This window comes from Hemitrygon akajei, chromosome 6 (assembly GCF_048418815.1).
Source record: "Hemitrygon akajei chromosome 6, sHemAka1.3, whole genome shotgun sequence".
In the NCBI taxonomy this organism is placed as follows: domain Eukaryota; kingdom Metazoa; phylum Chordata; class Chondrichthyes; order Myliobatiformes; family Dasyatidae; genus Hemitrygon; species Hemitrygon akajei.
In genome coordinates, this window is record NC_133129.1 from 164,123,765 (window position 1) to 164,151,269 (window position 27,505).

The window sequence follows — 27,505 nt, forward strand, 5'->3', positions numbered from 1 at the left end:
TGCTCCTATATCTTATGCTCTAGTCCCTACACTTATGGTGAGAGGGACAAAGTTTAAAAGATGTGTGGGACAATTAAAAAAACACACACACACAGATGGGTGTATTAGATAGTGCCTCTAAATGAATACACAGAGAATGGAGGGATGAAGGGCCTGTTTCCAAATTACCTCATTCAATGACTCAGTAACAATGTGCAAACAGAAGGGATTAGTGTAATCGGGTGTTATTAGCTTAATTAGTCCAGCACAACATTGCATGCTGAAGGATCTGCTCTGGTGTTGTCCTGTTCTGTGTTTGAAATTATTTGGGATGCAGGGAGTTGGAGATAATTCATTAAGAAGTACAACTGAGAATACCATTTGGTAGTGCTAAGTGGTGGCATAGCCATTGTGATTTGCAAGCAGAGGTGGTGCTTTGATTTTATTCTGAGCCATTTCAGTGAGAAGTATAGAACAAGAAAAATCTGAAAAGCCATTGTAGTTTACAAGGGATATCAATGGAACTATTTATCTCAATAATTTTAGGAATCAGAAATATGTTCAGATTTGGTGTGATAATCCATACCCCGCCAGCAATTTACTTGAACACTGAATTTCAGTATAAAAAGCAAATTTCAAGTGGGATACTTTCTACCATGGTTAAAGATAAACCCTTAATCACAAAATGTTCCCTACTTATTATTTACTAGCCACACTTAAAGTTTATTCCTTGGGCTGAAATCAATTTTGAAATTATTTAATTTCTGCGGCTCTACTCGTTACACTTATGAGTGTGATGCTAAGTACGGCTCCAATGCCATACTTAAGTTTGCTGACGACATCACTGAATCAAAGGTGGTGACGAATCGGCAGATAGGAAGGAGATTGAGAATATGGCTGAATGGTGCCATGACAACAGCCTCTCATTCAATGTCAGCAAAACCAAAAAGCTGATTATTGACTACTGGAGGAGGAAACCGGAGGTTCTTAAGTCAGTCCTCATCAAGGGATCAGAGGTGGAGAGGGTCAGCAATCAATTCCTTGGTGTTATCATTTCAGAGGCTCCATCTTGGGTCCAGTACGTAAGTGCCATTACAAAGAAAGCATGGCAGCACCTCTAATTTCTTGGAAGTTTGTGAAGATTCAGCGTGTCACCTAAAACTTTAGCAAACCTCTATAGATGTGAAGTGGAGAGTACACTGACTGGTTGTGTCTTGGCCTGGTATGGAAAAGCCTCCAAAATGTAGTGCATACAACCCAGTCCATCATGGGTAAAGCTCTCCCTACTACTGAGCACAGCCACAAGGAGTGCTGTCACGGGAATGCAACATAAATTACCAAGGACCCCCACCATCCAGGCATTAGAAAAGCAGTACAGGAGCCTACGTCCTACATCACCAGATTCAGGAAGTTATTACACTTTAACCATCAGGCACTTGAAACAGAGGGGATAACTTCACTGAACAGATTCCATGACCTACTGACTCATATGCTGATATATTTTGCTTATTTATTACGGTACTTTTTTGTTTCTTTTCTCTTTTTTGTATTTGCACAGCTTGTTGTCTTTTGCATCAATTTTCTGCATTTGTTGTGTGCGGTTTTCCATTGATTCTTTGTATTTATTGTGAATGCCTAAAAGAAAATGAACGTCAGGGTTGTATATGGTGACATATGCACTTTTGATAATAAATTTACTTCGTACTTTGATACAGGAGCAAAGATGTTTACTACTATTATACTAGGCCTTGATGAGACCACAGCTGGAGTACTGTGTACAGTTTTGCTCTCTATGCATAAGAGAAAATATACCTGCTGTAGATGGAGTGCAACAAATGTTCAGCAAACGATTCCTGGGATGACGGAACTGATGTGCGAGAAGGAATTATATCGACTAAGCAAGTATTAAATCAGGTTTAAGAGGAAGAAAGGAGATCTCATTAAAGCCCGTAAAATTCTGACAAGCTGGATACAGAAAGTATGTTTTCCTGACCCTACAGTGTCTAGAACAGGTGGTTGCAGTGTCAGGATATTGAGCAAGGTCACAGCAGGCTGGTATCAGAATGCTAACATACTTCACTGCAGGGTATCAGCAATCTGGTAGTTTTGTGGTGCATATAAAAGAAGTGATAAATGGAAATGATCATGTTTTAGTTTATGGAATGGGAGGATAAACTGACAGAAATAAATATACATGTACAAACCTCATTTCCAGAAAAGTTGGGATATTTTCCAAAATGCAAAAACAAAAATCTGTGATATGTTAATTCACGTGAACCTTTATTTAACTGACAAAAGTACAAAGAAAAGATTTTCAATAGTTTTACTGACCAACTTAATTGTATTTTGTAAATATACATCAATTTAGAATTTGATGGCTGCAACACACTCAACAAAAGTTGGGACAGAGTTAAAATAAGATTGAAAAGTGCACAGAATATTCAAGTAACACCGGTTTGGAAGACTCCACGTTAAGCAGGCTAATTGGTAGCAGGTGAGGTATCATGACTGGGTATAAAAGTAGCGTCCATCAAAGGCTCAGTCTTTGCAAGCAAGGGGTCGTGGCTCACCCCTTTGTGCTAAAATTCGTGAGAGAATTGTTAGTTAACTCAAAAGGAACATTTCTCAACGCAAGATTGCAGAGAATTTAGGTCTTTCAACATCTACAGTACATAATATTGTGAAAAGATTCAGAGAATTCAGAGACATCTCAGTGCATAAAGGGCAAGGTCGGAAACCACTGTTGAATGCGTGTGATCTTCGAGCCCTCAGGCAGCACTGCCTAAGAAACTGTCATGCTACTGTGACAATTATAGCCACCTGGGCTCAGGAGTACTTCAGAAAACCATTGTCACTTATACAGTCCGTTGCTGCATCCAGAAATGCAACTTGAAACTCTATTACGCAAGGAGGAAGCCATACATCAACTCTATGCAGAAACGCCGGCGAGTTCTCTGGGCCCGAGCTCATCTCAGATTGTCCAAAAGACTGTGGAACCGTGTGCTGTGGTCAGATGAGTCCACATTTCAGCTAGTTTTCGGAAAAAATGGGCGTCAAGTTCTCTGTGCCAAAGGTGAAAACGACCATCCCGATTGTTATCAGCGAAAGGTGCAAAAGCCAGCATCTGTGATGGTATGGGGGTGCATCAGTGCCCACGGAATGGGTGAGTTGCATTTATGTGAAGGTACCATTGACTCTGAGGTGTATATTAGGATTTTAGAGAGACATATGTTGCCATCAAGGTGATGTCTCTTCCTGGGATGTCCATGCTTACTTCAGCAGGACAATGCCAGACCACATTTTACACGGGCTACAACAACGTGGCTTTGTAGACATGGAGTGCGTGTGCTTGACTGGCCTGCTGCCAGTCCAGATCTATCTCCTATTGAAAATGTATGGCGCATCATGAAGAGGAGAATCAGACAACGGAGACCACGGACTGTTGAGCAGCTGAAGTCTTACATCAAGCAAGAATGGACAAAATTTCCAATTGCAAATTTACTACAATTAGTATCCTCAGTTCCAAAACCATTAAAAAGTGTTATTAAAAGGAAAGGTGATGTAACACAATGGTAAACATGCCTCTGTCCCAACTTTTGTTGAGTGTGTTGCAGCCATCAAATTCTAAATTTGTGTATATTTGCAAAATACAATTAAGTTGGTCAGTAAAACTATTGAAAATCTTTCCGTTGTACTTTTGTCAGTTAAATAAAGGTTCACGTGAATTAACATATCACAGATTTTTGTTTTTATTGCATTTTGGAAAATATCCCAACTTTTCTGGAAATGGGGTTTGTATGTATTTTTGATAATAAATTGACTTAGAAAGGAATTTGAGAATCTTCGTGCAGGGTTAGTTTGCAGGTTGAGTATGTGGTGAGGAAGGCAAATGCAATATTAGCATTCATTTCTAAAGGACTAAAATATAAAAGCAAGGATGTATCATTGAGGCTATATCAGGCACTCACTGGAGTAATGTGAGAAGCTTTGGGCTATTATCTAAGAAAGGATGTGTTGATATTGGAGAGGGTTCAGATGAGGTTCACTTGAATGCTCCAGGAATGAAAGGGCTTACCATATGGGGACCAATTGATTTCTCTGGGCATGTGCTAACTGGAATTCAGGAGAATGGGGGAGGGGTGTGGTTGAGATCTCACTGAAACCCATCTAATGTTGAAAGGCCTCGACAGAGTGGATGTTTTATAAGGTGAGGGAGTCTAGGATCAGAGGGTATAGCTTCTGAAGAGGGATGCCCACTTAGAACAGAAATGAAGAATTTCGTTAGCTAGAGGGTGGTGGATCTGTGGAATTCATTGCCACAGATAGCTGTGGAGGCCAAGTCATTGGGTATGTTTAAGGCAGAGATTGATAGATACTTGATTTGTCAGGTCATGAAGGGTTATGGGGAGAAGGCAGGAGATTCTGGCTGTGAGGGAAATGGATCAGCCATGACTCAATGGGCCAAATCGGCTAATTCTGCACCTATACCTTATGATTATTGTATTATATTTTGCAAATATTTCAATAAAGTTTGGAAGAGCACATTGTTGCCTCATTTTATTTTGAATACAAATTGCAATATTCACAAGTAAAGGTAGACAAAGATAAGATTAAAAGATAAATCCATACAATTAATTTTAAACTGGTTACAAATCAAACCCCTCAATACATGATGTCTTTACCTTTGAAGAAGTTCTAATATATACATACACACAAACAAAATACGGCATTATTCACACTTGGTTTGGCTTAAAAAGTCACTAAAAGCAATACATTTATCCTGTTCAATATAGGGAAATTTAGCATTAACATTAAACGCTGCAGTAAATTTATGCTATTAGTGTTATATATTTCAAGTTGCATTAATTTGATCAACTTCAAAACATCAAGTACACTATTTAAATTAGAATGAAAGCCCATTTATCTGCATGGTTCACTCTTTACATCTGGTGTCAGAGATTTTGAAAGCATCCTCAAAAAGATCAACAAAATGCAAATAAAAGCATAAAATTAAAGCATAACATCAGTGCATGGAGTAACCGTAGTCTTCATACAAAATTGGAACCAAGAAAACTTTGAAGATTGAGAATGTAGCATTCTGTAACCAAGTTAACATTTTATCAATATGACATTATTAGACATTGTTTAATACAAATATTGCACAATAAATTGATTAAAAACTTTCAAAACCCACTAGTTTTGGCTTTTACCAAAAGTGTTTCATTTGAATAGAGACAAGGAAAAAAAGATTAGTTTAAAAAGAACTTCAACCACAAATTTCAAGAGGGTTGATAATGATTATGAAATATATACTTTGTAAATAATTTAATATATAGACTTCTGAATTTATGGAACTGCACTATTGGGACACAAGAACAATTCACCAAACAATCCAGAGGTACATATGAGCAAAAGATACTGGACACTGATGTTAATATTTAAACACATGTATAAAAATGGCACATTAGAGTACAGCATTATATGCCACAACCACAGACAAGAGAGCATGCATTTCAAACAAGCAGAATTTTAAAAGTTTAAAACACTCTAGCTAATATACAAAATGAAGTAGTCTAGTTTATACTATTAAACATTTCTGTACTTCCACCTTGTGTGGAAAAACACAAGTGTTGGTAATCAGTGTAGTACTAACCAAGTCAAAACAAGACAATAGGAACAGTGCTACCAAAACCTTGTTTTAAAAATGTACTCAAACAATCCACATGATGTTCCTGGCACCATAGAACATTTATATTAAGCTGAAATTCATTTTAGTCTTTATTGCATGATTAGTTATTAAATTAATCTCTTTTTTGCTTTTAACTGTAGGGCTACTAAATTGTCTGTTTTAGAATAAAGTTTGGTACAAAAATTATGATACCCAAATACAAAATTTGTTCTGTAAAAACTAGTAGCAGAAGTGGTAGAAAACCTGAAGTAAGAAGTCAACTAACATAAGTTTCTGTGTATTCATTGCTGGTCTAAGAAAATTTAATAATGTCTTTCTGTGGAGATAGAAGTAAAATTAGTGGATTGAGAAATTAAGAAATCCTGCAATTAATTTTATATAAAAGTGAGTTAAGACCAATTTAGATTTTTTTCTTGTATTAGGTCATAGGCTCCCTGCATTACTATGGTCAGGAGTGGTCAAAGTGTCAAGTATAGAAAGTTAATTGCTTTGGGAGTCTGGAATTCTCTGAAAAGTATGCACATCAGATCCAAAGTCAAATTAAGTAGATCGACTTTCTGTCACTTGATAAATGTAGCCGAAATGCCAAAAAAACTAATCCACAATATGTGACACCAATGGGTTTAATGTGGACTGTAACTGATTTATTATCTTTGTCAACAACTTTACTGGAATTGCATAACAGCAGTTCAGTTATTAAAAGAAATGTGATCTCTTCTAAGATCTACACTACAGCAAAACTGTTTGGAAAAATTACAAGACTGTAGATTCCAGAAAACAGAAAATGCTGGCAATATTCTAGGCAGATTGTTTCAGGTTGAGACACTTCAGAATTTCTTCCCACGCATTTTCAGTTCTTACTCATCTGAGGAAATTAAGCTTAAAATGGGCAATTCTTAATTATGAAATTAAACTTAAGCATTAGCAATGTCAACATCAAATTATCCTAAATCAAATATAGGCACCCAGTATCCTTTTATATTTTCCTCCACATTTTGTTGGCAGCGTAACTGACCAATGCTGAACTCATTGGGACATCCAAGTAGTGCTGGAACAGCTCGAGTAACTCTTCCCAAATTATCATCTTCTAGCAGCCACATTATGCATTTACCACTTAGATATGGATGAATTTAGCAACTCTCCTCTTTCCACAGGTCAAAAAATTAGTGGCCAGGTTCCAGATAAGGAAAATCATAGCCTGTGTCCTATCCACTTCCTTTCAACACCCATTGTTCAAAATTTGTCTAATTACACCACAATGTTTATTCATTCCTAAACTGGTTGAATGCCCAAGTTGGTGCCCTATGTCATTGATTCCATTATGGTTGTTATTCTATTATGGATTTATTGAGTATTCTCACAAGAAAATGAATCTCAGGATTGAATATGATGACATATATATACTTTGATTATAAATTTACTTTGAACTTTAAACCAACAGCATACTGTCAATCTTTGCTTCAAGAAAGTATATGCAAATTGGGAAGAATGCAGGAACTCATTATGTTCATTGTAAAATGAGTATCTTAAAATAATCAAAAGTATCTTCATTGAAAAGTTAATACTGGATTTTCACTGAGCAAAAATTTGTAGTGATACACTGTCAATGTGGATATAAGGTTTAAATATGATGCTGCCTGATCATCTCATCTCTCACATTTTGGAATAGTTGTATTAAATCAGTGAAGAATTAGAGTAATTAATAGTTGATTTGCTGCCTGCGTTTCGCTGATCTCATTTTTTCAAACCTTGATTCCATTTCTTCCAGGACTTTTGGTGTGTATCTAACAACCAATTTAACAGTTCCATGGGCAGCTTTCAGGAGTTCAACTGCTTTTTCATGGTGTTCCCCTTCAACACTCTAAAAATAAACATATGAAATTACTTTTTAGTATTAAACTGGATACTCTGTAGGATATCATTCATACCTTTGAAGTACTACTTTGACCCAGTTGGAAGTATTTGTGCACAAATCCAGTGATAACTGATAGATTTGATTCAGGACTCAGTAATATAATTAAATAACAGTTTGCATATTATTGAAGGAATACTGATTATTGGAGCAAATTCCACCTGTTTAAGTGGACTCTAAAATCCCATGGTAATAATTGAAGAGGAACAAAGATTATTCTGGTTGGTTAATCAACAAGATTACCAACTCTACCTCAACAAAAATATGGACAACATATCTCAAAGGAACACAAGACGTTTGCCTATATATTGATAACACTTTAAAAATATTAATTGGCAGTGGAACATGCTGGGACATTGTTGGCATGAAAAATAAAACAACATGTCTACGCTTTTTGAAAAAAATTAAGTCTTGCTCAGGAAGGAACCGACCAATTAAGTTAGTAATCAAATGGCCAATGAAACTAATCCCTTCTGCCTACACAATGACCATAGCCTTCCATTTTCCTCCCATTCATGTGCCTATCTAAATGTCTCTTAAAATTCCCTAATGTACAACTTCTACTACCACCCCAGGCAGCAGATTCCAGGCACCCACAACTCTCTGTGTAAAATACTCACCCCTAACACCTCCTTTGAAATTATCTCCGCTCACCTTAAATGCATACCCTCTGTTGTGATGGAAATGAGAGAGATTCTTTGGGTCTCAAAGGCAACGGCTCTGGACACACAGTTTTAATAAGGAGTTTATTTACGGGGAGAAGAGCTTGGGAACAACACATGCAGCAACAGTATTTGCACAAACGTGCTTAGAATAGACGAGTGTGGGAAAAGTCAGGTTGGCAATACAATACACAGGAAAACGGTGTGGGGACAGAGTACAGGTACACATTCAAGCAAGGGAAAAGTAACTATGATACCCGCCACCCCTTGACTTTGGGCAGACATGGCTCTCTGCTACAGGGACAACAATAAACACTCCCACAACCCTATTCAATGCACAGCTCACCACGTGTCTCCAGCGCGGTACTACAGTCTTCAGCCTGGAGTGGAGCAGGGTGGTCCCTCGAGGATGGCAAAAACAGAGCGAGCCAAGCACATGTCAGGGGGCTGGAGGGTCCAGCCCAGGTGATTCACCGGGGGGGGGGGTCAAGGCTTGGTGCTAGATGGGTTAATCTAATTAAGGTGGCCAATGTTTAAGTGTGCATTGATTAGTTGGGAGGGGTGAAATGTTGACTGGCATGTGGTGTGCCTTCCGACCAGGTGAGGGCAGTGCTGTCACGTTATAGGCACAGCTCTCTGGTTACACCTTCTGATATTAAACATTTCAACCCTGGGAAAACGACATTTATTGTCTATACTATCCACGCCTCTCACAATCTTATAAACCTCTATCAGTGCTCCCCTCAGCCTCGCTACTCCAGAGAAATTAACCCAAGTTTGTCCAACCTCATTCCTGACTGCTGACTGTAAGAAGTTTGTACATTCTCCCTGTGACTGTGTGGGTTTCCTCCCGTAGTCCAAAGCCATACTGGTTGGTAGGTTGGTTGGTCATTGTAAATTGTCCTGTGATTAAGCTAGAGTTAAATCAAGGATTGCAGGGCGGTGTGGCAGGGCCTATTTCGCGCTGTGGCTCAACAAATTAAAAAAAAGTAAAGAGCACACGTACCATAATCTAAATAGCATCCTGGTAAACCTCCTCTGCTCCTTCTCCAAAGCCTCAAGATCCTTCTTATAACAGGGTAGCTAGATCTGTATGCAATACTCTAGATGCGGCCTAACTAGAGTTTTATAAAGCTGCACCATAATTTCCTGGCTTTTGAACTCAATGCCTTGACTAATAAAGGCAAGCACTCCATATGCCTTCAAAACTACCCTATCAACCTGTGTAGCATATTGCTCCAAGTATGCATAACAGTAAAACAAATGCAATTGGGAAGATTACTGTATCCTGTATTTGCCAGCCATTCGCACCAACAAAGCCTGAAAAGAGAGGACCAAACTTGCAGGCTCCATGATGCAACCAGGCAACAGAGGCTAGATCCAGAAGACCCAGAAAACTGAGGTGGCCTCTGTCAGCTCACAACTGTCACAGGCTTTTCAAAATGTCTAATAGAAAGTAAGCGGATAGCATTAACATTTTAAAGCACTAGCAATCAGCAAACAGGTTTCAATTCCCATTGCTATCTATAAAGCATTTATACTCCCTCCCCCCAATCCCCGTGACTGTGTGGGTTTCGTCTGGGTGCTCTGTTTTCCTCCCACATATGGGTTAGGGTTGGTAAAGTTATGTTGGCACTTTAAGCACAATGACACTTGCCGGCTTTCTCCAGCACATCCTCGTACTGTGTAGTTTGTTGAACCAAAAAACACATTTCACTGTATGTTTTGATGTACATGTGACAAATAAGGGTGAACTTTAAAAAATATATATTTTTTACATTTAAAAACATCTTTTGGCAATTAATTTTCTGTGTTTCTATAAATAGGCACTTGCAACCATGGGTTGACACCATTCACTGACTGGGCTATTGCAATTTCTATGCTAGCCCTTCCTTCTTCCACATCTTTACAGAATCTTCTAAGTGATACTTTGTGAAGTCTTTACAGACAAGGATATTCCATTTATAGCTGGGACTTCTTCCTTGCCACTCTTCCATAAATATTTTTTTATGTAATGCCTTAGAGATTATAGAACCAAGAACTTCATCTCCAGCCACTGACTTCTGCAGTTCACTGAGAGTGACTATTGGTGTCACAGTAGCCTCTCTTACAAGTACCATTCTTCTCCCGGGACCTAATTTAAAGGGGCAGCCTGACCTAGGTAGCGTGGCCGTGGTTTCATTGCTTTTTTCCACTTTTTCACAATGGACTTCGAGGTACGCTCAGTGCCTTTGAGATGATCTTGTACCCTTGCCCAGATTTGTGCTTTTGCATTATCATTTCCCTGATTGGCCTTGAATGCTTGGTGGGTTTGGTCTGGTCATCATTTAGATTTGGTCTGTTGAAAATCTACCATACCATTGGACCTTACAGAGAGAGGAGGTATTTATTCTTATGGATTCATTGAAAACAGGTGATCCTCCAATTTTCTACATCAACAAATAGAGTGAGTTGGTAAGGTAATAGCTAAGAAAAGTTAGTGCAGTAATTTCAAAAGGGACAAATACTTCTTCAGCCTCACAATTTTGGTTTTTAATTTTTAGTAAATTGTTGACAGATTTGGAGTTTTTCTTTTGATTTGACATGATCCACAATGTTTTGTAGATTAGCTCAAAAATCCTACTTCAGTATATTTTAAATTTAGCAAACGAGACCATACCGTAAAATGCGAAAAGCAATTGTCGGGCTGAATACCATTTCAAGGCACTCTATATTAGGTGGCAAAGAAAAAGGTTTGACATTTTTAATCGAAACCTGAGCTAGCCCAGAAAATTCTGGACACTTCCCTCCCTCCAGAATCATCTTTGAATATCCCAACTTGACCTAAGGGAATTTAAATTTCAGGTAAATAAACAAATCTTGTATAGAAGGTTAGTATCAACAGCTAACTATGAAATTACTAGATTGTACAAAAATGCTCTTTTTTTTCAGGTTAAAATGGATGTGTCAACTAGTGTGATTTGCCCTTGGCTCCATACCCACCAATGTAGTTGACTCTCAATCTCTTTGAAATGGCTTAGCAAACCACACTGGGACTAATTAGGGATGGGCAATAAATGCCAGCTTTGCTGGCAATTTGCACATCTCATCAATAAAAAGTGAACAAAAATCCTTGCATCCACACAATATTTGCTCTTTGAAAATTGTAAAAAAAAACGAGGACAACTGATGTTTTAGGCATCGACTAAAAAACAGAACATACTGCCAAATAATTGTGTAAACTTTAAAGAAACAAAACATAACATTAATTCTCTCCCTTTCTGCTTCCAGTGGTACATATTTTAGAACACTCAAAAGTAGCAGAAAGCAGAATTTTCCATTTCTTAATACAAAACCATTAAAGCTGAATAAGTGGTAGTAATGACATCTATTGGCAAAAAAAAACCCACACACAGCTCTTTCAATCTGCATATATAAACATGAGCATAATTTTATATATCTAATTTAGTGCATCAGTTTCTCTCAGATAAGCAAATCCTCAGGGTCATTAGATTCTGGTGCTGCATTCAAGTGGCTCAAAGTATGCTCTCAGAACTTTTCATTCTCGTAATTGGCACTCATTTTACACTAAACTGAATTCACTCTGGGAAACTGTAAGCCAAACAGTCTGTCCTACAACAACACAGTATGGAACTGATTGCAAGTGTAACCCTGAGGTTCGGCCAGCATGTGTTTGTCTAAGGGGAAGACAGCCTCTGGCCCAGGCAAACAGAGAAATCTTGTTTGTGTGGATGCTATGTGATGTGTTGCCCCGTTACAAATCCAAACTGCAAAACACCAGACAGTACACCATATGCAACTAAACGACTGAACTTTATAAATCTTAATCTGACTCTAGGGTCAGTAAAGAAAATAAAAAGAAAAAGAGCCCATTTTAATGAAACAATCTAATGTTCACGCTGGAGCTCACGGATTCGTCCATTCATCCCCCATCAATCTCCTTCGAGTGTTGTGAACTTTCGGACCCTCACTCTTAGTCCACTCTGTCTGGTGGTCTACCAACTCTCTCCACTTGCTCTTCCTTCTTCATCTCTTGCCAACAAAAGTCCGTGAAATCCCTGCGCCCAGACCCCCAAGCAAGGACAACATGCTTCTCATTGGCTAACATACATTCCAAGGCCCCGTTATCTCTAGTCATAACCCAAACATTGCTGCTACAGAGAAACCATTACCTTAGCAGTGAAACCTTACAGTGCATTACACAAAAAAACTTCACACTTAAATGATCATTCAAATGATTAAACATAATAGCAGCTGCACTGTGCCCTGAATCAGTGCCAAAGTCGTAACTTGCATTTTTTCCCAATCCACCATAGCAGTGCCATGAGATGGTAAATTATCCTAAATTTTAAGTGTTGGTGTTTTATTTAAAATCGACTATGGAGCAACAATGCATGGACCCATTGTGCACATAAATGGATTTTCCAATTTTGGTTCAAAGAATCACTTAGGTACAGAACCTCTTTGGGAAGGCTTTTTTGTGTCTTGAAGTGAACCAACACAAAAAAATGGTTACAATCCATTCAAGAAAATTGTAATTTTTTGAAGAAATAAAGGCCTATACAGAATGTTCACATCAGTGCATGTTTCAAAACAAGTTCAATAGATAAAGTATTCAAGAACACAACCTGCATAATAATACCTTACTAGTCAAAAATCAAATATTACAGACATTGGAAGCCTGATTTTTTTTGGCCTAGCATTAATTTTTTTATCAGCATTTGTCTAATACTGTACTTGTGTAGAAAACTGACAACCATTCTTGTCCAATGATGGTATTTTAAATTTCCTTCTTTTTATGTTCAAAAAATGTGCAAATGTGAAAGCATGAACTAAAATTTAACTGAATGACAATAAATAGAAAAAGTGTTTACATCCATTCTTTCCAATCATCACCTGTTACTGCCCCATTTTCTAAAATGGTTTTAACACATCAATATCTCACCACAGTTCCTCTCATTACTTTGCACTTAAATTGCAATTATAGCTTTCCAATAGCGAATAAACCATAATTATCTAAATTTCTATTCAATCTTCCCTCCAGGAACCTGGTTCCTTTGCTTTATGGGCAGAGTTCAGTTTGTCTTTATGAGTGAGAGCAGTATTATAATTAGTCCATACCATGTCCACATGGTTATCAATCTGGTTTTCTATTTTACAAAATTAGACAAATATGTTAAGTATTGGTTTGAAGCTTCTGCCTATAATTTAACACATAAATATCTTAAAATGGATCTGTGAATAAAAGCTACATGAAAAATTCAAGTAAAAATAAATATCAGCCAAAAAACATATAGCTTGCAACCACAGTGCCCTATCTGCACCTAATACATTTTCTTACGTGATAAAGTGCATCATCATTAATTTGAAGAGCAGTTGTTGGACCACTTAGACAGCTCAAAATATTGAAATGCAAAAATCAATAATGCAAAATTCCCCCCGCGCTATTTTGAAAGAACACTTCTGAAGAAACTTATGGTTTTTCATGCTGAATTTCAGAAATCCAAAAAATTTTGTTCTGACGGATGCAAATATTTCCTTACACAGGAACACAATGTGGGGGGGGGGGGGGGGTGATCAGCATAGCTAAACGAGCTACTGCCCCAAAGCACCAAAGACTTGCGTTCAATTCTGACCTCGGATGTTGTCTGAATGAAGTTTGCACATTCTCCCTATGACTGCAAGGGATTCCTCCATTATCCTAAAAGTGTGCAGTTCAGTAGGCAAACTGGCCATGGTGTGTAAGAGAAGTGTAGAATCCACAGGGTGAATGATAGAAATGATGCAAGAATAATGTGGGATAGGGTAGGATTAGTGTAAAAATGGGTGGTGGATGTTTGCCACACACTTGCTGGACTGAAGGGCACATTTCTATGCTATATAACCAATAAAAATGAAGTCAGTAACTAATTTAGATTACCCTATAAGGTTTAAAAACATTTTAATTTAGCAATCACTGATGGTTCAATGTTGTTGAAATAAATTATAGTATCTTGACTCTGCTTTTGTTTCCAAATCGCTAAACACAGAAAGCATTTGGCACTGTACTGTAGATATTAGTAAAAGAGATATAATTATCTCTATTTTAATAGACATTATTAACTCATGCATGCCTTCAGAATGGTACAAAAGGTAAGTATTAACACAGGTGATTAGGGATTCAGGAAGAAATAGAAAAGGAGAAACATCTAAATATGACATTGATGAAATAAATAAAGAGGTATGTCAATATACATGCACTTCTCTGTCAAATTTTTTATCTCCCAATTTTGAAGAAGCTGATTCTAAATTGAGGAAAGCTTAATACTCTTTAAACCAGAACGTCTACAAGGAGTCAAACTTATGACAGTAGTTTCTGATCATTCTGTTTCAATCCTTTAAGATAGTGGTCATCAACCTTTATAAGCCCAAGATCCCCTATCTCGGCCTTAGTGAAAGGCAAGATTGACCTACTAAATCATTTAGTCACACGCATGCACACCGGGCAGAACAGACCGGAAGTAAAACCCCACAACTCGGAAGTAGAAATGATGTATGTACACCAGGGGTCACCACCCTTTTTTGCACCGCGGACCGGTTTAATATTGACAATATTCTTGCAGACCGGCCGACATTGGGGGGGGGGGGGGGGGGGAAGAGGGGGAGGTTGGTGTTAATCATGACCGGAATACAGCAATACTCGAAGCAGGTTTCTTATGTCCAGTCTATTCCACAATTTAGTTTATGTGGCTATCAGCACTTGCTTCTATCCCGCTTGCTCACGTTTTTTTCACTGAAAAAACTCGATGGGTTTGTCTTTAAGTGCAGGGTGCTTGGACTCAGGGTACCAAAGCAGTTTTGAGTGCTTCATTACCTCATTAGACAGCCCCCGGACCCGAACTCCAGCTTCCCACCCACCCACCATCAGACGCCTTTGCCAGGTATGGCTGGTTGTGGGTAGGGTGACAGGACAAGGCCAGGGCCGGAGGTCCCCGTACCGGGGACGCAGCAGTCGCAGTCCAGAGAAAGTGACCAACCGAGTGCGGAGTGCGACAGGGCGTGCACCCACCCCCCTTGTAGGATCTATCGGCCGACAAAAGTTTGGCTGGAGGGATGACTTCCAGTAGATCGCAGTGAGGTAGCTGCTCTGCTACTTATGAAACCCTGAGCCTGAATTAGGTCGTCTGCGAATATTTTAGCACCGGGTTCCCCACGAATATTTGGTGTGCTAAACAGGTTCAGAGGTGGCGCCCATCTGTCCGCGCTCCAGGCCAGTAGCAACAGCACTTCTCACTGGCTGTGCAAGGTGGCCAGTAACCCGAAGCCAACCAGTGATCCCTGGCGTGAGGGTGTCACTGCGTTTAGGCGACTGATGACCTCGCGTGGGTTCAAGTTCAACAGTGGCCGTGACAGGGAATGAGAAAAGATGCAGTTGACTCATATCGTTTCATATTGACAAATCTTATCGTTTCCTCGCGGCCCAGTGGTTAGGGACCACTGAAGTACACTGTGTAGTGCGTGGCGGGGGAGCTACACACATGCGCACTGGGCAGAAAGAACGGAACTAAAACCCTGCAACCTGGAAACAATCTCTCAACAGTATTTGTGTATTTTTTTTCATTCTTTTGGGATCTACTGGGAAAGTCTCAAAGATCGACCAGTTGATCGCGATCGACGGGTTGGTGACCACTACTTTAAGATGACTGTTTTCCAGAAGGGTATACGGGTATTGATTACCAAGAACTCCTCTTTTTTTCTCTACAAAGATGCATTGGTCAACTGTAACTGCTAAATTCAGTTTAATTAGCCATTGTTTTATTGAGGAAATGAACAAAAACATTTGCTCATTATATACCCTGTGCTCCCTCTACATACAACTTTTCAGCAGATTTAAACATGTTTCTAGCTGCAATTCAAGCAAAAAGTAACACTCTTGGGATGCACAGAGAATTTGGAAAGATACGATACAAACTCAAGTTCTTTCAAGTATGCACTATATACCTACCACACCATTTACTGATAAGAGTTGATCTCCACGTTTCAGCCCTCCATGTCGATCAGCAATGCCAGCAGGAATTATGCGTGAGATGTAAATGGGAGAGTTTTGCTCTTTTCCTCCCATTATATTGAATCCTAGACCTTCATCTGTTTTGGGCAATTCCACAACTCTTGGATGTGAATGACCTTCACTGGCAGCAAATGCTGCCACTGTTGCCTGATGAGAGAATTTACTAATTTATAATCACATTAAATACTGCAAAACTCAAGACCTCTACACTATAAACATCAGGCACCTTCTCGTTACATGCAATACACAGGTTAAAAAAGTAAAGTTTTTTTTCAATCACACTCTAGCAACAACACTTTAACTCTTCACAATCACTTTCCATGCTTGCCTTCCCCCTTTGCCCCTACTTAGTTTATTTCAATAATTCAGAGCCTTCCAAGATAAATATTCAAAGATTGAATTTAGTCTCTCAAAGAATAATGCTATAGCACTTCTGTGTTTTTTTTATAATAAACACACTGAATTTAATTTTAAATGTTAAATTTCATATTCAGCCTCTTCTTTTGCATTTCTAAAAGTACCCAAAACTTCTGTTGTTAAACACTGAAAACATTATTTGTGTGTGGCTTTCTTTTAAAGGGCTTTAGTTAGCTGTAAGAACCAATATTCAAAATAGATTTCACAGCAATTTCAATTAATTCATTACGTTCAGCAAAGAATTACGAAATCTAGATTCTCAGGCGGCTCTCTGAAGTAGTTTTCCCAAGGAAATAACAAATAGATTCATTATCAGATGTGCACCATATGCCAGTGGCTTCATAATTACAGATGCACATCTCCCATTCAATTACTTACAGGAGGTACAAGCTACCCATTTTTAAATATTCAGTGACACATTTAATAGAGCTGCTGCCTCACATCTCCAGTGGTCCAACTTCAAGCCTGATCTCTGGAGCCATCTGTGTGGATTGTATACATTCTCCTTGTGCCCGCACAGGTTTCTCCCGGTGCATGCTTTCTCTCTCACATCCCAATATGTGTTGGTTGGTAGGGTAATAATTACAGTAAAATGTTCCTAGGGTAGGTGGGTGGTAGAAACTAGGAAAAATTGATGGAAATGTGGAGAAAATGAAGAAAACGTGAAATATTAAGCTCTTTCTGGGCAATGCATCCTATAATTGAACTCAAAGGCCCTTTACTCCAGACCATATTTAACAACAGCCTTGTTTCCAGCAACAATTAGTTAACTTTCCTCCAGTGAAAGTGAATTTAATAATGACCAAAAACTTATGCTTTAATCCTAACCCATCTGTTGCTTAAAAAGGATTTTAGTAATGCCTGGGAAACAGAACCTGACACATATTTTTGGCTTGAAATTGGCAACTCCAGTTCACATGTGCTCATTTACAAATGACATAAAGGCATCTGACGACAGGCAATACACATGACTGTGGTAATGCCCACATCCTTAGATTAAATATGGTGTTTTTGCAGCACAAACTTAGAGTTAACTGGTTCTCCATTATTAATTATGTAAATATTGTCAAATACTATATAAAAATCTAATTGCTTTCAATAAAATAAAATTCCAATAATTTAATTAAAATATGCTTTCTTACCTTTGCAGTGGCATTGGCTCTCACTTCTGGACTACTGTTAATATCCACAGTCTCATAAACATGTTCATAAACCTGCAGGCAAAATATTGGATGTTACAGTTGGCCCTCCATATCTGCGGGGGTTTGGTTCCAGGACACCCCCCCCCAACCCCCGGATACCGAATTCTGCAGATGCTCAAGTCCCATATATAAAATGGCGTAGTATTTGCATATAACCTACGCACATTCTCCCATACATCATCTCTAGATTACTTGTAATACCTAATACAAGGTAAATGGTATGTAAATAGTTGTTATACTGTATTGTTTAGGGAATAATGACAAGAAAAAAAAGTCTGTACATGTTCAGTACAGACGCAACCATCGTAGCTCTTCTGGGAACGCTGATGCTGCCTCTGCATCAGCCGATGCTGATTCTGCCATGATCTTTAAGTTCTTGAGGCTGTAGTGCCTTACATAGCTAGCCAGCCGTCCCTTACTAGCCTTAAACTCCTTCCTCTCGCTCACAAGTAGCGGACGAGCGAGACGCGAGGCGAACAATGCTCAAACAATGAGTAATACTTTTAATCATCTCTAGATTACAGTACTTTACGCTCTAGAATTGCTTTGACCACTTAATTGCCTTTTAGGAGCCATCTTTTCACAGAAACAAAGGGTGCACACAACATAAGTAGTGACCGAATGAGATGCAAGGCAAACAATTCTCAAACAACAAGTGCTGGAGAGAGAACTTCCCGGGTTTTCTTTCAATCCCGATCCATTGTTGGTTGAATTCGCGGATGTGGAGGGCCGACTGCATTGCCAAAAATATGACTACAGGCAAGTGAAAGGCTTTTGGCAAGTGGAGGTGGAATGGAAATCAAGATCAGATCAGCTGACCAGGCTGAAGAATTGTATGCTCCTTTTTCTTTTTATTAATATAATCTTGTTTTTCTGAAAAGTAAAAATTGGACAAGATAGGCTGCTAACAAATTATAAAGATCAGATCAGCTGACCAGGCTGAAGAATTGTATGCTCCTTTTTCTTTTTATTAATATAATCTTGTTTTTCTGAAAAGTAAAAATTGGACAAGATAGGCTGCTAACAAATTATAAAGCAGAACATTTGCAATTTAATTTGTAGCTTCCATTGGGAAATAATAAATTGTCTGATTCTTATGAGCCAGATCTTACACACCCATGTACCCTTATCAGATGAGAATCTAGTTTAATATTACCGACAAATGTTGTGAAATTTATGGACAAAGCATGGAATTATTGTGTATGAAAATATTTACTTTTCGGGCACTTAAAAAATTATTTTATGTATATAATTGGGGTTAAAATAAGGAAGTTATTTAGTCATGTACCAAGCCTTTAAGATTAAGCAACAGTACATTAAACATATCTATTTTACTATCCTGCTTTTGCATTGCCAATATGATTTTTGTAAAATATTGGTCTGTAAAAAACATGGGCCTAATTAACTTCAGTAATTTTCAAAGAAATGGATTATATATGATACAACAGGGAGAAAATGTTCAAATACATACTTCCCGCACAGCAATGCAGAATTCACTTTGAAGCACTCTTTGCAAAGCTTGTAGTTTCTGGGGTGGTACCTCTCCACTCCTTTGCAACTTCTCCAGTAATTCAATAGCTCGAGTCACATCTGGAAAGCAGATAGATTTAGGTACAGTCAAGCTGAATCAAAAACAATTATTTTGCTAATTATTATAATAACATTACACCACCAATCACTTCTTACATTTTCCAGAATATTCCATGCACCACGGAGCAAACCAATGATCTTTAACTTAATGCATCGATTTTCCATGTTTCTCAATGAATCTTTGTCACATTAATTGTAGACATTTTGAAGAGGTACATAATTTATTCCTTGCAATCTGAGAAACCTCTACAAATGAGTTTTCAGGACTTTACAATTCAACTGTGTCAAGAGATTCCATAATTTGAATACAGATTTAGAACAATCAAATCATTATACACCTTGTGTTTGTTTTTATGTTCAAATCTAACTATTCCCTGTTTGTTGATAATCCAATTTCATACACAAAATGGACTTTAAATACTAACCCACATGAGGGCTTGAAAGGATTGAAGAAGAGAATATTTTCTGTTTAGGAAGCATCTGGAACGAAGAGATATTTTACAAAAATGAGGGTCACTTACTCTAGACAGACAAGGCAAAATATTTCCTCACAAACAAGAGAAAAGCTGCAGATACTAAAAATCTGAAATCTGTGGACTATGTGTGTTTGGACTGCTCTTCTTGAAAGGGTAATGGAAGTAAAGTTTTTGAATATTAGAAGATTACCAGTTGCAGGTGGGAATGTGGAATTGCGCATACAATTAGATCTGTCATGATCTTACTGAAAAGTGATCTCCTCCTGCTCCTTATTCATATACACAGACACAAACAATATCATTTGATTTGCATCTTTTCCCAATGGGAGCACATTGCTTGCTTTCATCAATGATGAAATTTTATTTGATAGAAACTTTATTCTTACCTGAATAGTCACAGTTACAGAAGTTGGAAATTCAAGTGTATTGCATACAAACTATGTTACCTTATTTTTATCCCAAAGCATTTATCATTTCACTTTTGTTTAAAGATAGTAACACATCAGTGAATCCAACAAGTTTCAAAGGGAACATGGCAATGGGCCCCAGTGAGTGGTTGGGAAGCACAACAAATATCACTTAGTGAGCCATCAGGAGTTTAGAATGGTTTAATAGTAGATTACTGGTGTTTACTGTAGTTTTATGACACAAAGTTCCAAATAATTAGAAATTTTTGAATATTGTTGCAGTCATACTTTTGAAACATACCCCCACACAGAAAAATAAAGGTCATAACCCGTTTGAAAATTGCTTCTTAAAAATTAAGCTTAAGGTGTCAAGCAGACTTCATAGCGCTAATGTGAAGACTGTTATATTGACTTTTTACTTCATATCGGTCATCAATTTATGCATTTAAACACATTTTCAACTCTTTCAAATATTTGTGCAATTTAAAGTTGCACAATGCAACATAAATGAATTATACAATATCAACTAATTCTTTCAAAGTGAGAGGAATTCTCCTCGAAACATGAAAATGGTTATAGCACTTCACAGGACAGATATTTACAGGCATCACTTTTTTTCTTTGCTTTTGCAATTATACGGATCTTCATTCATAACAGTATAAACTGGGAACACCATTTAATCTCATTTTAAAATTATTTTATAATCTTAATTCAGTAAATCTCCTCAAAATTCGAAACCTCACAGTTAACTTAATATATTCTATCTTCGATAGTTAGTAATAACAGACCAGTTAATATTTATTTATTCACCTACACCACTCAATGTGTTCCACCAAGTACCTGGATGACAGACTTGAGTGGAGCACCAATATAGAGGCTGTCTACAAGAAGGGCCAGAGTTGTCTCTACTTCCTGAGGAGAATGAGATCCTTTGGAGGATGCAGGTCTCTCCTTCACTTTCTACCAGTCTGATGTCACCAGTACAACCTTCAATACAGTGGTATGCTGAGGCAATGGCATCAACACATGTGATGCCAACAGGCTCAATAAACTGAGGCTGGCTCTGTTATAGGAGTCAAACTGGACACACTGGAGGCTGTGGTAGAACAAAAGACCCTACGGAAAATCCTGGCTATTCTGGACAACGTTTTTCACCCTCTGCATGCCACCCTGGCTGAACAGAGGAGTACTTTTAGTCATAGACTAAGACAACTGCTGCTCCAGAGAGCACTGTATGAGGTCATTCTTACCCTCGGCCATTAGGCTCCATAATGAGTCAACCTATAGCCAGGGAAGTGCTGACTCCCTCCTGTTAAACTGTTTGAGGTAACTTATTCTTTATTACTTCTTACTTCTCTTCTAATATTTGTATGTTTGCATATCTGTGCATTTGTAATGCTACTGTGACATTGTAATTTCCCCTGGGATCAATAAAGCATCTATCTATAAGAATTCTTTGATATATACATTCAGTGGCACCTTATTATGAACTTCCTGTACTAATAAAGTGGCCACTGAATACATCTGTGGTCTTCTGCTGCCGTAGCCATTCCACTTCAAGGCTTACCATGCTGTGCATTCAGAGATGCTCTCCTGCACACCAATGTTGTAACATATGGTTATTTGAGTCCTGTTATCTTCCTGCCAGCTTGAACCAGTCTGGCTATTCTCCTCTGATCTCTCTCATTAACGTGGTGTTTTCATACATAGAACTGCCATACACTGGATTTTTTTGTTTGTTTTTCACACCATTCACTATAAACTCTAGAGACCGGTGTGCATGAAAGTTCCAGGAGAGCAGTAGTTTCTGAGATACTCAAACCACCCTATCACGTACCAACAATCAATCCATGGTCAGAGTCACTTAGATCACATTTCTTCCTCATTGTGATGTTTGGTCTGAACAACTGAACCTCTTGACCATCTCTGCATGTTTTTATCTATTGAGGATGAGAGGTGACCTGACAGAGGTGTACAAGATGATGAGAGACATTGATCGTGTGGATAGTCAGAGGCTTTTTCCCAGGGCTGAAATGGTTGCTACAAGAGGACACAGGTTTAAGATGCTGGGGAGCAGGTACAGAGGAGATGCCAGGAGTAAGTTTTTTTACTCAGAGAGTGGTGAGTGCGTGGAATGGGCTGCTGGCAACGGTGATGGAGGCGGATACGACAGGGTCTTTTAAGAGACCTTTGGATAGGTACAAGGAGCTCAGAAAAATAGAGGGCTGTAGGTAATTTCTAAGGTAGGGACATGTTTGGCACAACTTTGTGGGCCGAAGGGCCTGTATTGTGCTGTAGGTTTTCTATGTTTCTATGAGTTGCTGCCACATGATTGGCTTAGATATTTGCATTAACGAACAGATGCACAGGCATACCTAAAAAGTAGCCACAGGATGTATTCAAAAAGGAACAGTTATTCTAACTTTCGTTATCTATACCTACAGCAAAGTTCCATACTGAGCAAAACAAAAATCAAAATTTCATTTAATAAGGCTGCTGAAATAAAAGATTAACTAGGATACAAGGAACTCCCTGTTCACATGGGAAAAAATATCTTGAATATAAAAGAGTCAAAATCAGTTTAAAGATAAATGGCACTTCTGACTGACATTATGCTGATATATGAAGTTTATTTTTGAAATTTTGATACAAGCTTGCATGCGAAGGTTTTCCTTTCTCAAGGCATAAAATGCGGTTGTTCTTCCTCCCTGGTCACAATGTCTTTTGTACGTTCTTCAAAATCTCCATTTCATTCACGTTCTTCTCTGATGCTTCAAATCTAACAATTTCACCAAAAGAACTTGCTTTCTTAGACCCATTCCAAAAATCACCAGGTCATAAAGCTACTTCCTTCTTGAAAAGGAAACTTCATCATCAGTTCTCATCACCACTTACAACAATCTTGGTCAGGTTCCCCTTCATTTAAGATTCCTTCCACACTCTTCCAAAATGTAACTGTTAACATCATGTTAAACTTCAATGATATATCCATGCTCCTCAGCAACTTTCAACATCAACTACTGCAGCTGCATACATCTGATTTTCTTTGTTCCAAAAGACCTTCCAAAAGCCTACCCTTCAGAGTCTTCACCTGTGTTCTTAACACTGTAACCTAATTCCAAAAAGGAACATAAAAGAAGTCATGTTTTACTATGATGCCCAATCTATTTTGTAAGGTTAAGCATTTATTATGCTACGGTCTATAAGCAACATTCACAACCAAGGAGACAGCAGACACAGCTCAGCACATCATGAAATCCAGTCTCCTCTTTATGGACCATACCACACCCAACATTCCCTCTTCTGTTGGGTACAAGATATACAAGATGGATCCTTTGTTGTTTGTCTTCTATATCAACAATCTGGATCAGCAAATTTAACCATGACACCAAGCTCTGGGGTGTAGTGGACAGCAAGGAAGGCTATCAAAGCTTGCAGTGGGATCTGGACCAGCTGGAAGAACGGGAGATGCAATTTAATATGGTCAGGTGTGAGATGTTGCACTTGGGAGGATCATCTGGGTTAGGTCTTACAAGATGAGTGGTAGGGCACTGAGGAGTGCGGTAGAACAGAGGAATCTGGTGTTATGTACCCCGTAACTTGGTGTCTGACCAGCAGAGAAAGAAGAATCCGTTGGAGTCTGGTGGTACCAAACTAAAGGTGTTTATTAGTAAACTACACAATACAATATCAAAAATGCAAATATACATATAAAACAAGTCAGCAGTAATAAACCTAAAAGTGTAGGAATAATAATAATCAATAATAAACAAACTCTATCGATGTCTAGGGGTAAATGAATTGTCATAGGAAAGTATAGAGTTCAGTTTATAAATGCTGAGGTGGTTAGGATTGTTGTGTTGAAATCGTTGGAGAGAGAGAGAGAGCGAGCGAGCGAGATGTAACAGCTACAGCAGGCAAACCTTCCGTTGCTTTCTTAATCCGTCGTATCGTTGTGGCCATTCAGTTATGACCCCTCTGTTCTTCAGCTAGACCGTTCTTCTGTGGTGGACTCGTCACTCTGGCATGAGTGGACACACACACAAGTCCCCACCGGCCCTGCTGTAACACTGTGAGCTTTACTGACCGATCTCCTGGTTCGGTCTCCGAAGCCCCCACCTTTCTGTGGGTTCCCAACACTCAGTCAGTGTCCACTGGTGTGTCTGAAGGGTGTCTCACCAGACCTGTCTTTTATCCCCACTTACGGGGTCTCAGCTATCCATCAACTCTGAATGACCGTGTCCATCAAATCAGGCCACTCCTGCTTTCTCCTGAGGAATGTTAACGAGCAAAGTAAAGTCCTTGTAGTGGAAGGTAAATAATCCAGGAACAGTCAAAATACAGTAAATCAACAGTCTCTCTCTCCCTTTTATCTGTAGCAGATGTTCTTGCCTGTGCTTCGTCTCTCTCTCTCATGAGCAGCATAGCAACAGCAATAGTTCATAGTTCTCGGGGGGGGGTTGGGAATGGTTAACTCTGCACCCCATTGACCATCAGGTCTGTTCATCACTCATAACACTGGGAATATAGATCTCTAATTCCTTGAAATTGGAAGTGGAGTCACAGGTAGGTAGGTTCCTAAAGAAAGCTTTTGGCACACTGGCCTTCATAAATCAATATATTGAGTACACAAGTTGGGAATTTGCGTTGAAATTGTAATAAGACATTGGTGAGGCTTAATTTGAAGTACTGTTAGCAGTTTTGGTCACCTACCTACAGGAAGGATGTAGATAAAATTGAAAGAGTGCAGAGAAAATTGACAATAATGTTGCTGGGACTTAAGGACCTGAGTTATAGAGAAAGTTTGAAAAGGTTAGGGCTTTATTCCCCAGGACATAGAAGATTGAGGGGAGATTTGACAGAGGTATACAAAACTGAGGGGGTATAGATAGAGCAAATGTTGCAGGCTTTTTGCACTGAGGTTGGATGAGACTATAACTAGAGGTCAAGGGTTAAGGGTGAAAGGTGAAAAGTTTAAGGGAAAACTTCACTCAGAAGGTGCTGAAAGTGTGGAACGAGCTGCCAGCGGTAGTGGTGGATGCGGGGTCGATTTCAACGTTTAAGAGAAACTGAGGATAGCTACACGGATGGGAAGTGTATGGAGGACTTTGGTCCAAGAACAGGTCGACGGGACGAGGCAGACTAATTGTTTGGCACAGACTAGATGGGCTGAAGGGCATGTTTCTGTGGTAGTGTTCCGTTTCTAAAGCATCATGCTCAATAATAAGTTTCTACCCCACTATTAAGATGATTGAATAGGAATATGCAAGAGAAGCTTTTTCACTACACCCTCAGTGCATGAGACAATAACACAATAATTCCAATAGCTAAGTAAATGAAACCAAGGTAAGCAGGTAAAAACAAAGCCCTCCCCACACTAAATTATGATGTGCACATACATAAGACAATATATAGGAGCAGAAGTAGGCTATTCGGCCCAGCGAGTCTGTTCCACCATTTAATCATGGGCTGATCCAATTTTTCCAGTCATCCCCACTCCCCTGCTTTCTCCCCATACCCTTTGATGCCTTGGCTAATCAAGAACCTATCTATCTCTGCCTTGAATGCACCCAACGACTTGGCTTCCACTGCGGCTCGTGGCAACAAATTGCACAGATATATACTGGGCAGCTTAGCTGCATTTGACCAGCAGGTTTTTTTAATCATCTCACATTTTCCCAAGAAAGCTCAGTGTATTCAGGGGTCACTGCATTATCAATGATGGAAATCCTTTCAGTGATTCATTCACATGTCTGTATTGCAATATATAACACCCCTGTAAGATCGGAGAGTTTTCGGAGTTTTGGCCAAGATACCTTGCTCAGGGCTTGTTGGTTCGTGGAACGATGCCGGGTCAGAACAGACACACTAATCCTATATGAAACATATCTACACCTTATCGGCTACTAGATGCTCGGAGCTAACTAAATTACGCGACTTTTGTTTACCTGGTTGCTCGTAGTTGATCCCTAACGAGATAAAATTATTAACTAATAGGTCAACCGCCTCCGATCACTCGCTGCCACCTTTAGGCCGGTGTGCGGCCGATGGCTCCCAGTCATACATTCGTGGGGAGCCCGTAACACATTAGGGGGTGCATTCCATTCTCGGTCACCGCCTCATCACTAGGTGAAAGCAGAGACACCGCTCTAACCCACCTCTGTCCAGCCGGATCGGTTCCATCACCAGCGCCATTCCTAACACTTCGAGCCGGACGGCAACACCGGAAGTGATGCGCTCGCCCCGCCCCTCATGGTGACAAACCCCTCGAGTCTTCCCGCGACAGTGCCACCTGCACCGGGAGGGCGCATTGCAACCACCGTGGTCTGTAGGTGATCCGATGCGCACTTGAGCCGAATCCGTGGCTTACCTGTGTCAAGGGAACATATTGGCTTTACATTTTTGAACTTTTCTTTATCTTGATGTCTTAGAAGTCTCTTTACCAAGGATAAAGGTGCAGCCGGAGTCTCAACTAAAGCAGGTGCGTGTTGGGTTGAAAGGCTACATCGTGTACCTTTTCCAAATTTGCAAATCGACATAATCGACTCTGAAGCTTTTGCAAAAGACCACGATAGGAGAAAGGACAGTTGTTTGGCAATTGAAACGTGATGCTGGGGGATATGAAGGGTTAAGTTCTAAAGAGTGAAAAACGCAGTATAAATTATACAGCATATTCTAAAAGGGTTGAGAGATCTAGAGGTATACATATTCAAGTTATTGAAAGTGGCAGGGTAGATGATTACACTGGCACAGTGAATGTGAACAAGGAGATCATGATAAACCTTTTTGAACCAGTTGAATGAGGTTCAGCCACAGCTAGGCTCACAAGAGACTGCAGAAGTTAGAAATCAGAACAAAGAAACCATCTTCAACTACTGCACAGAGTCGTGCCATCTTCAGAAGTTTTCTGATGACTCTGCCATAGTTGGATGCATCAGCAAGGGAGATGAGGCGAAGTACAGGGCTACAGTGGGAAATTTTGTCACATGGTGCGAGCAGAATCATCTGCAGCTTAATGTGAAAAAGACTAAGGAGCTGGTGGTGGACCTGAGGAGAGCTAAGCCCCTGTTTCCATCCAAGGGGTCAGTGTGGACATGGTGGAGGATTACAAATACCTGGGGATA

At 39.2% G+C, this 27,505-nt stretch overlaps 1 protein-coding gene across 1 annotated transcript; it reads right to left on the reverse strand.

Moving 5' to 3' along the window:
• Nucleotides 1-4,523: 4,523 nt before the first annotated feature.
• lin7c (lin-7 homolog C (C. elegans)) lies at nucleotides 4,524-26,647 on the reverse strand. Its single transcript, XM_073049705.1, has 5 exons — nucleotides 26,540-26,647; nucleotides 19,380-19,498; nucleotides 17,849-17,920; nucleotides 16,227-16,436; nucleotides 4,524-7,529 (listed from the first exon to the last, which is right to left on the reverse strand). The coding sequence occupies exons 1-5, from the start codon at nucleotides 26,574-26,576 to the stop codon at nucleotides 7,368-7,370; spliced, it is 600 nt and encodes a 199-aa protein (XP_072905806.1). The 5' UTR covers nucleotides 26,577-26,647; the 3' UTR covers nucleotides 4,524-7,367.
• Nucleotides 26,648-27,505: the final 858 nt, after the last annotated feature.

What these genes read in the sequence shown, in the direction of transcription:
- lin7c (XM_073049705.1), bottom strand. Translation starts at nt 26,576, where the DNA reads ATGGCGCTGGTGATGGAACCGATCCGGCTGGACAGAG. An exon ending in GAGCCAATGCCACTGCAAAG is followed by an intron (nt 16,437 to 17,848) that starts GTAAGAAAGCAT and finishes TTCTCTCATCAG; the next exon opens with GCAACAGTGGCAGCATTTGC. An exon ending in TCTTATCAGTAAATGGTGTG is followed by an intron (nt 7,530 to 16,226) that starts GTAGGTATATAG and finishes GTTTATTTTTAG; the next exon opens with AGTGTTGAAGGGGAACACCA.